Source organism: Echiichthys vipera (genome assembly GCF_963691815.1).
Source record: "Echiichthys vipera genome assembly, chromosome: 23".
NCBI classification, from domain to species: Eukaryota; Metazoa; Chordata; class Actinopteri; order Perciformes; family Trachinidae; genus Echiichthys; species Echiichthys vipera.
Window position 1 is genome coordinate 13180647 of NC_139848.1, and position 14092 is coordinate 13194738.

At 44.1% G+C, this 14092-nt stretch overlaps 1 protein-coding gene across 1 annotated transcript; it reads right to left on the minus strand.

Moving 5' to 3' along the window:
• Nucleotides 1-2855: 2855 nt before the first annotated feature.
• Nucleotides 2856-13447, minus strand: donson (DNA replication fork stabilization factor DONSON; the record flags this gene model as incomplete). Its single annotated transcript, XM_083938033.1, has 11 exons — nucleotides 2856-2996; nucleotides 3431-3561; nucleotides 3638-3707; nucleotides 5512-5710; nucleotides 6789-6926; nucleotides 7909-7978; nucleotides 8890-8992; nucleotides 9077-9331; nucleotides 9495-9695; nucleotides 9772-9849; nucleotides 12962-13447. 11 exons carry the CDS (start codon nucleotides 13445-13447, stop codon nucleotides 2856-2858), a joined length of 1872 nt encoding a protein of 623 aa, XP_083794159.1.
• Nucleotides 13448-14092: the final 645 nt, after the last annotated feature.

Consider the following 14092-nt stretch of genomic DNA (forward strand, 5'->3'; position numbering starts at 1 on the left):
CTACGGCCTCTCCGACCCCCTCCTCAATCATACAGCAGTCATACACATTCACACAAGACAAGGTGGGGGAAGTGTCTTGCCCAAGGACACAACGACCATGACACACGTAGGGCAGGGGTCGAGCCGCCGACCCTTCGGACATTGGCCGACCCACTCTACCAACTGAGCCACAGCCGAGGACAACAACTGATGCAAGGAAAACCAAGAGAATAAACGACAAGAAAACAAAGAAAACAACGTGTCCAACAAGAAAAAGAGGAAGCTAAAACCTGAAAACACTGGTGAAACAACAGGTTACCTTTATCGAGATATTAAACGACCTTTAACGGTATATGAATGACCTTTATCGAGATATGAAACGACCTTTATCGGTACATGAATGACCTTTATCGGGATATGAATGACCTTTATCGGGATATGAATGACCTTTATCGTGATATGAAACCACCTTTATCGGTATATGAATGACCTTTATCGGGATATGAAACAACCTTTATCGGGATATGAATGACCTTTATCGGGATATGAATGACCTTTATCGGGATATGAATGACCTTTATCGGGATATGAAACAACCTTTATCGGGATATGAAACAACCTTTATCGGGATATGAATGACCTTTATCGGGATATGAATGACCTTTATCGGGATATGAAACAACCTTTATCGTTATATGAATGACCTTTATGGGGATATGAATGACCTTTATCCGTATATGAATGACCTTTATTGGGATATGAATGACCTTTATCGAGATATGAATGACCTTTATCGGGATATGAATGACCTTTATCGGGATATGAAACAACCTTTATCGGTATATGAATGACCTTTATTGGGATATGAATGACCTTTATCGAGATATGATGACCTTTATGGGGATATGAAACGACCTTTATCGGTATATGAATGACCTTTATGGGGATATGAATGACCTTTATCGGGATATGAATGACCTTTATTGGTATATGAATGACCTTTATCGGGATATGAATGACCTTTATTGGTATATGAATGACCTTAATCGGGATATGAATCGACCTTTATCGGGATATGAATGACCTTTATCGGGATATCAAACGACCTTTATCGGTATATGAATGACCTTTATCGGGATATGAAAAGACCTTTATCGGTATATGAATGACCTTTATCAGGATATGAAACGACCCTTATCGGTATATGAATGACCTTTATCGGGATATGAAACGACCTTTATCAAGATATAAAACGACCTTTAGCAGTGTATGAATGACCTTTGCCGGGATATGAATGACCTTTATCTGTATATGAATGACCTTTATCTGTATATGAATGACCTTTATCGGGATGTGAAACAACCTTTATCGGTATATGAATGACCTTTATCGGGATATGAAACAACCTTTATCGGGATATGAAACGACCTTTATCGGTATATGAATGACCTTTATCGGGATATGAAACAACCTTTATCGGGATGTGAAACAACCTTTATCGGTATATGAATGACCTTTATCGGGATATGAAACAACCTTTATCGGGATATGAAACGACCTTTATCGGGATATGAATGACCTTTATCGGGATATCAAACGACCTTTATCGGTATATGAATGACCTTTATCGGGATATGAAACGACCTTTATCGGTATATGAATGACCTTTATCAGGATATGAATGACCTTTATCGGGATCTGAATTACCTTTATCGGGATATGAAATGGCCCTTATCGTGATATGAAACCACCTTTATCGGGATATGAAATGACCTTTATCGGGATATGAAATGGCCCTTATCGTGATATGAAACCACCTTTATCGGGATATGAAACAACCTTTATCGGGATATGAAACTACCTTTATCGGGATATGAAACAACCTTTAGCAGGATATGAAATGACCTTTATCGGGATATGAAACAACCTTTATCGGGATATGAAACGACCTTTATCGTGATATGAAATGGCCCTTATCGTGATATGAAACCACGTTTATCGGGATATGAAATGGCCCTTATAGGGATATGAAACCATCTTTATCGAGATATGAAATGACCTTTATCGGGATATGAAATGGCCCTTATCGTGATATGAAACAACCTTTAGCAGGATATGAAATGACCTTTATCGTGATATGAAATGGCCCTTATCGTGATATGAAACCATGTTTATCGGGATATGAAATGGCCCTTATAGGGATATGAAACCATCTTTATCGAGATATGAAATGGCCCTTATCATGATATGAAACCATCTTTATCGGGATATGAAACGACCTTTATCGGTATATGAATGACCTTTATCCGGATATGAAACAACCTTTATCGGGATATGAATGACCTTTATCGGGATCTGAATTACCTTTATCGGGATATGAAACGACCTTTAGCAGGATATGAAATGACCTTTATCGGGATATGAAACGACCTTTATAAGGTTTATTTGGTCATATCGTTTAGCCATCGTGTTAATTTATTGACACTTTCTCTGCTCGGATAAATGTGCAGACATTGCATAAACATTAATATATATAAACTAAATATTAATATATTTGGAGGCCGTGCCTTTTCTTTGCTCTGTAATCGTCAGTTTCAACACGGACCCTTCAGACAGGCGAGACGTCAACATTCAGTTCATCGTCCTTTAGGGTCACAGCAACATTTCCCGGCCTCCACCGTGACTGATGACCTGAAAGTGAAAAACTCACGTACTCAGTAAATTAAAGATCAAGTTTTTATTTTAAAACACGTTTATAAAAAGAGAACAAGGTTGAACATTTCCTTTTCACTTTTCTCTGAAATGAACTCATTAAAACACATTTTCAAACAACATGAAGACACATTTTGAATTAGAAGATTTTAAAGCAGAACACTTCAGTTCTTCCAGGTGAAGCTGTAGTTCTTCATGTTGATGTGAGTCAGAGCACTTTTCCCCAAACTTGACGACTGCTGGAGCTGCTGGACCGAACCGGGACTGAGACCAGAACCAGACAGGTCCACCGGGCCTCCGTTACTCTGTAAACACAGACCACATATCATATAATACTGTAGATGAGACGAGAACCAGAACCAGACAGGTCCACCGGGCCTCTGTTACTCTGTAAACAGACACCACATATCATATAATACTGTAGAAGAGACGAGAACCAGAACCAGACAGGTCCACCGGGCCTCTGTTACTCAGTAAACAGACACCACATATCATATAATACTCTAGAAGAGACGAGAACCAGAACCAGACAGGTCCACCGGGCCTCCGTTACTCTGTAAACACAGACCACATATCATATAATACTGTAGAAGAGACGAGAACCAGAACCAGACAGGTCCATCAGGCCTCCGTTACTCTGTAAACAAAGACCACATATCATATAATACTCTAGAGGGGACCAGAACCAGAACCAGACAGGTCCACTGTGCTGCCTTTAAAATATCTGCTGAAGCCTCACCGGTTCTGTGGCGGTGTGTGTGTTCATGACGGCGGTGGGAGTGTGTGTGTAGAGAGCGGCGGAGAAGTTTCCCTTCTGAGCGGGCCGCAGGAGGCTGGTGATGGCGTGGAGCGAGGACGGGAGCACGGGTCCTGCGGCAGAAGAAGAGGGCAGAATAAAGGCCGTGTTTGTGCAAAGTTCTTTGACACAAACGTGACGTTTTCTCACCTGTGACCTCCAGACTGCTGATGCTCTGGAAAGTCGCCCCCACCTGACTCTTCACGTTAACACTGCGGGCCTGAAACACACACAGTGGTCACACGTGATCATTTTGACAAGATGTCATGTCTCTCTGTGGTTGTCCTGTGTCTCTTTGTGGAGTTTTTGTGTCTCCTTTTGGCGAGCTTGTGTCTGTTGTGGCGAGCTCGAGTCTAGTTGTGGCGAGCTCGTGTCTAGTTGTGGCGAGCTCGTGTCTCGTTGTGGCGAGCTTGCTTATCGTTGTGGCGAGCTTGTATCTCGTTGTCACGGGCTTGCGTATCGTTGTCACGGGCTTGCATATCGTTGTGGCGAGCTTGTGTCTCATTGTGGCGAGCTTGTGACTCATTGTGGCGAGCTTGTGACTCATTGTGGCGAGCTTGTGACTCGTTGTGGCGAGCTCGTGTCTCATTGTGGCGAGCTTGTGTCTCGTGGCGAGCTCGTGTCTCATTGTGGCGAGCTCGTGTCATGTTGTGGCGAGCTTGTGTCTCGGTGTGGCGAGCTTATGTCTCGGTGTGGCGAGCTCGTGTCTCATTGTAGCGAGCTTATGTCTCATTGTGGCGAGCTCGTGTCTCATTGTAGCGTGCTCGTGTCATGTTGTGGCGAGCTTGTGTCTCGGTGTGGCGAGCTTATGTCTCGGTGTGGCGAGCTCGTGTCTCATTGTAGCGAGCTTATGTCTCGTTGTGGCGAGCTCGTGTCTCATTGTAGCGTGCTTGCGTCTTGTTGTGGCGAGCTTGTGTCTCGTTGTGGCGAGCTCGTGTCTCATTGTAGCGAGCTTATGTCTCGTTGTGGCGAGCTCGTGTCTCATTTAGCGTGCTTGCGTCTTGTTGTGGCGAGCTTGCGTCTCGTTGTGGCGAGCTTGTGTCTCGTTGTAGCGAGCTTATGTCTCGTTGTAGCGAGCTTGCGTCTCGTTTTGGCGAGCTTGTGTCTCGTTGAAGCGAGCTTGTGTCTCGTTGTGGCGAGCTCGTGTCTCATTGTGGCGAGCTTGTGTCTCGTTGTGGCGAGCCTGCATCTTGTTTTGGCGGTCTTGCGTCACTTTGTGTTGGTTTTGTGTCTCTTTGTGGCTGTCCTGCGTCTCTTCGTGGAGATCTTGTGTCACTTTGTGGTGGTTTTGTGTCTCTTTATGTCTCTTTGTGTTGGTTTTGTGTCTCGTTGTGGTGGTTTTGTGTCTCTTTATGTCTCTTTGTGTTGGTTTTGTGTCTCGTTGTGGTGGTTTTGTGTCACTTTGTGGTGGTCATGCGTCTCTTTGTGGTGGTCATGCGTCACTTTGTGGTGGTTTTGTGTCACTTTGTGGTGGTTTTGTGTCACTTTGTGGTGGTCATGCGTCTCTTTGTGGTGGTCATGCGTGACTTTGTGTTGGTTTTGTGTCTCTTTGTGGTGGTCTTGCGTCTCTTTGTGGTGGTCATGCGTCTCTTTGTGGTGGTCATGCGTCTCTTTGTGGTGGTCATGCGTCTCTTTGTGGTGGTCATGCGTCTCTTTGTGGTGGTCATGCGTCACTTTGTGGTGGTCATGCGTCACTTTGTGGTGGTCATGCGTCACTTTGTGGTGGTCATGCGTCACTTTGTGGTGGTCTTGTGTCTCGTTGTGGTGGTCTTGCACCTCTTTGTGGCGGCCCTGCGTCTCTTTGTGGTGGTATTGCGTCTCTTTGTGGTGGTCTTGCGCCTCTTTGTGGTGGTTTGTCTATACCTAGTCTGTAAAGTGTCCTGAGATAACTTTTTGTTATGATTTGGCACTATAAATAAAATTGAATTGAAGTGGTTTTGTGTCTCTTTGTGGTGGTTTTGTGTCTCTCTGTGTTGGATTCATGTCTCTGTTATGTGGTGAACTTTTGTCCTCTGTGTCCATACCTTCAGCGTGTGCATGGTTGCTCCTCTGAAGGCGCTGGGAGCAAGCAGCGTTGGAGGGAGGCCGGCCTGGGAGCCCGCCGCGGCCACCAGACTCTTGCAGTTGATGAGGAAGTTGATGAGGGTGAAGGTGTGCGAGCCGTCCACACACACCACCGACTCTGGCTTGTGGTCCAGAGACACAGTTTGACCCTCCTTATGACTGTACGCAGGTCAAGGAGTCACGGTACAGGACTGTTATAACACATGGACAGACAGATGGTCTTACAGGACTGTTATAACACATGGACAGATGGTCTTATAGGACTGTTATAACACATGGACAGGTGGTCTTATAGGACTGTTATAACACATGGACAGGTGGTCTTATAGGACTGTTATAACACATGGACAGGTGGTCTTATAGGAATGTTATAACACATGGACAGGTGGTCTTATAGGACTGTTATAACACATGGACAGATGGTCTTATAGGACTGTTTAACAAATGGACAGGTGGTCTTACAGGACTGTTATAACACATGGACAAATGTCTTATAGGACTGTTATAACACATGGACAGATGGTCTTACAGGACTGTTATAACACATGGACAGATGGTCTTACAGGACTGTTATAACACATGGACAGATGTCTTATGGGACTGTTATAACACATGGACAGGTGGTCTTATAGGACTGTTATAACACATTGACACAGATGGTCTTATAGGACTGTTATAACACATGGACAGATGGTCTTACAGGACTGTTGTAACACATGGACAGACACAGATGGTCTTATAGGACTGTTATAACACATGGACAGCTGTCTTATAGAACTGTTATAACACGTGAACAGACACAGATGGTCTTATGGGACTGTTATAACACATGGACAGATGTCTTATAGGACTGTTATAACACGTGAACAGACACAGATGGTCTTATGGGACTGTTATAACACATGGACAGATGTCTTATAGGACTGTTATAACACATGGACAGACAGATGGTCTTATAGGACTGTTATAACACATGGACAGATGTCTTATAGAACTGTTATAACACGTGAACAGACACAGATGGTCTTATAGGACTGTTATAACACATGGACAGCTGTCTTATAGAACTGTTATAACACGTGAACAGACACAGATGGTCTTATGGGACTGTTATAACACATGGACAGATGTCTTATAGGACTGTTATAACACGTGAACAGACACAGATGTCTTATGGGACTGTTATAACACATGGACAGCTGTCTTATAGGACTGTTATAACACATGAACAGGATACAGTTGGATGGTGATGCTGTCAGGCTTCTTGATTTTGTCCTGGACACCCATCTCCTTCAGCCAGGAGAAGCTGCCGTCTTCATCATCCTCATCATCATCAGCTGCACGAGTGTCGTTGCCCTCTTTCAGCTCAGAACATCTGAAATTCACATTATATCATACTCACAACTGTAACAATTCTGACTCTAATATTCTCACTTAAACGGAGACATTTATTATTACTACGTGTTATTTCATACAGACTGTATTTACTGAATAATATCCTGATATCATCATCATCATCATCAGATATGATGTAGATTCACCATTAAACACATCAGTGGATGGTTCCAGTATCAGGTTCATGGTGAAAATCGTGAGGACAGTTGTCCTCATTACTAAACATTAAGTTACATTTTAAATCAAGTCATTTATTTCATTTTCATTGAAATGAAGGATGAAGTCAAAGCGTTTGAGCGCTGCAGGTGCGACCTCATGACGTATGACTTAATATTGTTTGATTTTTACTCTGACGCATCACAAATAATAATTTACAACTAAATGTAATATAAAGTCGGTGTGTTTTAGTGCCGTTTGAATCTGAGTCTTTTGTCCAGGATAAACGTGACATGAACTATATTTGTGGCCAACATATGAGCAGAATAAAATGTCTTCATGTTGCAGCACTGAAGCTAAACTAATTACATAATACAAAGATATACCTGTGCAGAGCATTTTACAGTCTGTAATGTTGGGACGCCCTCTGGTGGACCGAACGTAAACCAGCACAGGCTGATGATAATGAGTCTGCACTGTAGAGCTACTTCGTTACACATATGTGAATATATTTAATAATCAGAACAGAAGGGCTGCAGCTCCACTGTGACCTTTTCTTTTTAGTACTTCTGATGAAAAACCTGTAGTAAACTGTGACTATTGAATTTCGACAGCAGAACTCTTTAAAAACTAAATATTATAATATTCAAGAAGCTTTATAAATGTAAATGTTTTGATGGTGTCGTTCTTTATATAACCTGCCCATCATCGACTTCAAGATCGATAAAGTCATTTTTGAGTGGAATGTCTCCCGTATGTTGGGGACATGGAAGTCTTTCAGGACTGGTGAACACAGGAACACTTACTGCTCGTCCTCTCCCTGATGCTCCCTGCTCTTCCTCCTCTCCTCCACCAGAGGGAGGCTGAACTGGATCCCTGAACACATGAACAAATGACCAAATGAACACATGAACAGATGAACACAATCAAAACATAAACAGGTGAAAACATGAACAGCTGAACACATGAACAGTTGAAAATGCACAGATAAACACATGGACAGATGAACAGAAACACATGGACAGATAAACACACGAACACACAGATGAAAACAGCACATGAACAGATGAAAACATGAAAACATGAACAAATAAAAACATTAGCAGATGAACAGATGAAAACACGAACACATGAAAACAGCAAATGAATAGATGAAAACATGAACACATGACAACATGAGCACATGAACACACAGACGAAAACATGAACAGATAAACACATGAAAACATGAACTGATGAACACATCCCTACTTAAACACATATGAACAGATGAAAGCGTGAGCACATAAACACATACAGACGAAAACATCAACGGATAAACACATGGAAACATGAACACACAGATGAAAACAGCACATGACCAGATGAAAAAGAGAGCACATGGAAACATGAACAGATGAAAACATGAACACACAGATGAAAACGAGAGCACATGAACAGATAAACACATGAAAACATGAACACAAACAGATGAGCAAATGAACAGATGAACCAGCACATAAACAGATGAAAACATGAAAAGATGAACTGATGAACAGTTGAACACATGAACACATCCACAGTTAAACACATATGGACAAATGAAAACATGAACAGATGAAAGAATGAAGAGTTGAAGACATGAACACAATAACAGATGAACACATTAACAGACGAAAACATGAACACATTAACAGATAAACACATTAACAGATGAAAACATGAACAGATGAAAACATGAACAGATGAAAACATGAACAGATCACTCCATCACATAAATCAATCATCAGGAGCAGGATGGGACTCACCTTCAGCCTTCATGGCCTCTCTGAGGCCTCTGGTTGTGGGAGAAATGAGGGCAGTGATGATGCTGGAGCCTCCGAGACCTGCTGCCCTGAACAGGACTGTGAACTGACACAGGACCACACATTGTATCACAACCACACCAAAACCACTGGGGCACTGCATATTAAGACTGTGGCTGCAGACAGATACCTGATAGGAGCAGACGTAGAAGTACGGACACAGTCTGGCCTTCAGCAGACCATAGAGAGACGACAGGCTGACGGACCATTCCCTCATGAGGCTGAGGTGCAGGTCTCGGTCCTGCGCCCAGGGGGTGCACTTCCCGCTGAAGTTCCTCTCAGCATTAATCCTGGGGAACAGAGAGATCCATGGCAGGGATGGGTGCTGCCAGTACACCAGGCTCTGCTGGAAGGCACAGCGGAGCTCTGAGCTCGACCTGGGCTCCTGCAAGGGGACAGCTTTTAAACTACAGGGAACACGCAGACTGTGGCAGGACTGAACTGAGTCCTGCAGACTGTGTGGTAGTGGACTGAACTGGATCCTGCAGTGGTGTGTACCTGCAGACTGTGTGGTAGTGGCCTGAACTGGGCCCTGCAGTGGTGTGTACCTGCAGACTGTGTGGTAGTGGACTGAACTGGGCCCTGCAGTGCTGACTGAGCCCCACCGCCTCCTCCTGGGCTCTGGGGTGCTCGGTCCAGGACAGGGTGAGTGGGGAGGTGAAGAGGAGGCGAGTCTTCAGGCTCCAGTCTGCTGGATACTCTGTGCAGACGGGAGGAGCAATGGAGGCCGGGGTGATGGCCTGGGGACTCTGTGGACAGACGACATTTATCACACAACAAGGACAAGATGTGGAATGGTCTGAGAGACTTTTGAATCGCTCCAACCTTCAGCAGCAGACATTTGACTCCATGATCCTCCTCTTCTTCGGACAGAGAGTCGTCTTCAAAGACAGAGAGACACTTCTACAGCAGAGGACAGAAGATGTTATAGTTAATAACTGATGATGGTTTGATATCCTTACTTAAGTCTCCCCCTGCTCACGTCATACCTCAAAACTGTACATACCAAATAACCTGGAGATGATGTGTGTCCGAACCATGTCCACTAACAACTGGGGTCCCTCAGGGTTCAGTCCTGGTTCCCTTACTCTTCTCTCTGTATACCAACTCCCTTGGTTCTGTTATTAGTAAGTAATTAGCAATTAATTGTCACCGGGACGATCAATATTCTCTTTATCTTATTGTCTAGACTCTAGTAGTAACTGGTAAGCAGATTAGCATCGTCTGCTAGCTAGCTAACGTAAGCATTTGTACACTATTATATACTGTTGAAACAAGGTAATAACACACTGAACTGTATACTCATCACACTGAGATTGTTGGTTATCATACTTGACTTTTCTGGTTATGGTTGTAAAAGCAAATTATCCACCATCAACACAACAGGTAGACTGTGGAAGTTTACGTTAGCAGGGCCTATACCAATTGCTTTTAACGTTAATCTGTTAGCTTCAGAGATAGCCAGCTCTAAATCTATGTGTATTTTCATTATTTCGGTTTATAAAACACCTGATACTTTATCTTGCTGGCACAATGTCCTCACGACGAATTAAACTCAAAAACTGCAGTCACTAAATGGTGGAGTAGTGGCAGAGGGTCACGTAGACCACAGTTCTGTGACCGAGGGTGTTGGTTGTCATCTTGAATACAATATAATAGAATAACTTTTATTGTAATTGTATACAACGAAATTGTGCAACTCCTGTTGATGCTTTAAACATCAAACAATAAGAAAAATGAAAAACAATATAAAAGCTATATAAGCTAAACAAATATAGTCTGGAAATAAATATATTGTTTTATCAACATAATGTATTGTGCTTTTATCATATTATCAGCAGACAGCACGCTACAAACTGTACCGTACAGACGGCAAGCCACGGACTGCTAGCTACAGACAGTACCGTACAGACCGCACGCTACAGTCAGCTAGCTACAGACAGTACCGTACAGACGGCATGCTACAGACAGCACGCTGAAGACGTCACGCTACAGACAGCTAGCTACAAACTGTACCGTACAGACAGCACACTACTGTCAGCTAGCTACAGACAGTACCGTACAGACGGCACGCTACGGACTGATAGCTACAGACAGCACGCTAAAGACGTCACGCTACAGACAGCTAGCTACAAACGGTACTGTACAGACGGCACGCCACAGTCAGCTAGCGACAGACAGCTAGCTACAGACAGTTCCCTACAGACGGCACGCTACAGTCAGCTAGCTAAAGACGGCACTCTACAGACAGCATGCTTCAGATGCCAGGCAACAGACGGCATGCTACAGTCAGCTAGCTACAGACAGTACCCTACAGTTAGCTAGCTACAGACAACAAGCTACAGACAGCATGCTACAGACGGGCATGTGCATCAGACTTGGCACAGGGGTTATCAAACGTAATAAGAGTTTCTGTGAAAGCTCAGACATAAAATCAACCCCTATGGACGACGTCCAAGAAAAAAACGCACAAAAGATTGAAGTTTGCTGAAGAACATGAAAATAAGCACATTTTTTGGTCAGATGAGACCAAGATAAACTTGTTTGGTTCAGACAGTACCAGCATGATTGGCATGCTACTGTCCAGGACGACCACAGTGAATGCATCGTCCTGACAGTGAAGCACAGACGTGGTAGTGTGATGGCCTGGTGTTGTGAGACGACATATGTCTCCATGAAGAAGACACGTGGATACATACTGGCTGAAGACAAGTCTCCAGCATGGGAATGATCCAAAGCACACAAGAGTTTCTAAAGAAGGAAACACTGTAGGGTACTGTCTGTAGCTAGGTGACTGTAGCGCGCGGACTGTAGCGTGGTATCTGTAGCATATTGTTTATAGGGTACTGTCTGTAGCGTGCATTCTGTAGCTTGCCGATTGTAGCATGCCGTCTGTAGGGTACAGTCTGTAGCTAGCTGACTGTAGAGTGCCTTCAGTAGGGCACTGTCTGTAGGAAGCTGAATGTAGCGTGTCGTCTGTAGCGTGCTGTCTACGCGGTACTGTTTGTAGCTAGGTGACTGTACTGTGCCAATTGTAGCATGCCGTCTGTAGCTAGCTGATTATAGCGTGCCTTTTGTAGGGTACTGTCTGTAGCGTGCCATTTGTAAGGTACTGTCTGTAGCTAGCTGACTGCAGTTTGTCGTCTGTAGCGTGCCGCCTGTAGCGTGGTATCTGTGGCATACTGTTTATAGCGTACTATGTGTAGCGTACTGTCTGTAGCTAGCTGACTGTAGTGTGCCTTCTGTAAGGTACTGTATGTAGCTAGCTGACAGTAGTGTGCCTTCTGTAAGGTACTGTCTGTAGCTAGCTGACTGTAGTGTGCCTTCTGTAAGGTACTGTCTGTAGCTAGCTGACTGTAGTGTGCCTTCTGTAAGGTACTGTCTGTAGCTAGCTGACTGTAGTGTGCCTTCTGTAAGGTACTGTCTGTAGCTATCTGACTGTAGTGTGCCTTCTGTAGGGTACTGTCTGTAGCTAGCTGACTGTAGCGCGTCGTCTGCACGGTACTGTCTGTAGCTAGCTGACTGAAGTGTGCCTATTGTAGCCTGCTGTCTGTACGGTACTGTCTGTAGCTAGCTGACTGTAGCGTGCCTTCTGTAGGGTACTGTCTGTAGCTAGCTGACTGTAGCGCATCGTCTGTATGTCACCTGACTGGAACCCAGCACAACACCTGTGGGTTTTTTTTAAAGGGAAAGAAAGGAAGAAATTTGTGCAACACTGGTGTCCTCTGCGCCGAGGACAATTGGGTCTGTCATCAAACATAGGTACTGGTACTACATAATAAAAGATTAAAGTCTCAATAATAAAGGGGGGGGGGGGGGTTTGCATTGACTTCCTACTTCAGAAAATACCCTCCTGTTCAACTCAGAAGTGATGCAGTAACTGTCACTGTCAGAAACAGTGTCTGTTTCAACTGTCAAGTGGTCAGGGTGTACTCACCACTGTTGTACACGGCGTTATTTAAATATATATTGTTTTATATATACATAAATTTATATATATATATATATAACCCACCGTGCTGTAAAGCTGCTGGTGCTCCTGTCGTTCCTCCTCAGTCAGTCTATCACTGAAGCTCTTTGTTGACACGTTTGTTGTCCCCTGGTGTGTCTCAGTGTTTGTTGTCCCCTGGTGTGTCTCAGTGTTTGTTGTCCCCTGGTGTGTCTCAGTGTTTGTTGTCCCCTGTCGTGTCTCAGTGTTTGGTGACCCCTGTCGTGTCTCTGTCTGGTCCCTGTCCGCAGCCGTCCCCTCCTCATTATAAGTGAGCACTTTCTTCTTCTTGGGGCTGTCTCTGAACGGGTTTCTTCTCTTGGTTCCTCCTGCTCGCTGCGGGCTGTTGAAGAGCGGCCCCGGGGAGAACGGCCGCACACAAGCCGGGGAGGAGTCGCTCTGTCGGGGACTCGAGCTGCAGGAGACCGCGGCGTCACTGCGGGTCCTTCGCCTCAGTCTCATGACATCAGTCGGCCGCTTGAAGCTGGGTGAGTAGCCGGCCTGCTGGGCCATGGTGCCGGTGAGAAGAGGCTGGAAACACCGGGCAAACAAACAAGTAAACACCGACACACACGTGCCTTCTCTGGCGCAGCTGATCTGTGCGAATCTGGCGCGCAGCGTGCTGACGTCACAGCCGTTACGCTCGCGTTGCGTTCGTGTCAGAGAGAAAAATGGAAAATGGAGACGCGGTTCTCAGAAGGGAAATCTGTCAATGTTTCACTAAAATAGTAATAAAAAAATCACATCTGTGTTCCATTAAATATTAATTCATCTTACTCTATGCCCATATGCAACACATTACTCTTTTCTTAAATTTGAATGTGCACTTTTAGATTTATTTAGGTCTCAGCTCTCTTGACTGGTGTTTCTCTGACACATTTTCCTTTTAAACTGCAGTTTCGACTCAACAACTGCTGCTGTAATTGTTGTGCATATGGCAAATATATTTATTTTTATCAATGTTTTTATTTATAACCTTTATTTAAACTCGGGATTACATTGAGGAGCAATCTCATTTGCAACATAGCCGAGACAAAAACACAAAACATTTGAAAAATGCATGAGAAAATCTGAAATACCAGAAAAGTAAAGTGACAGTCAGAATAATGAAAACAGAGAAATCAAGTTAAAAACAGGAGCAGTTAGAAGTCAAATAAG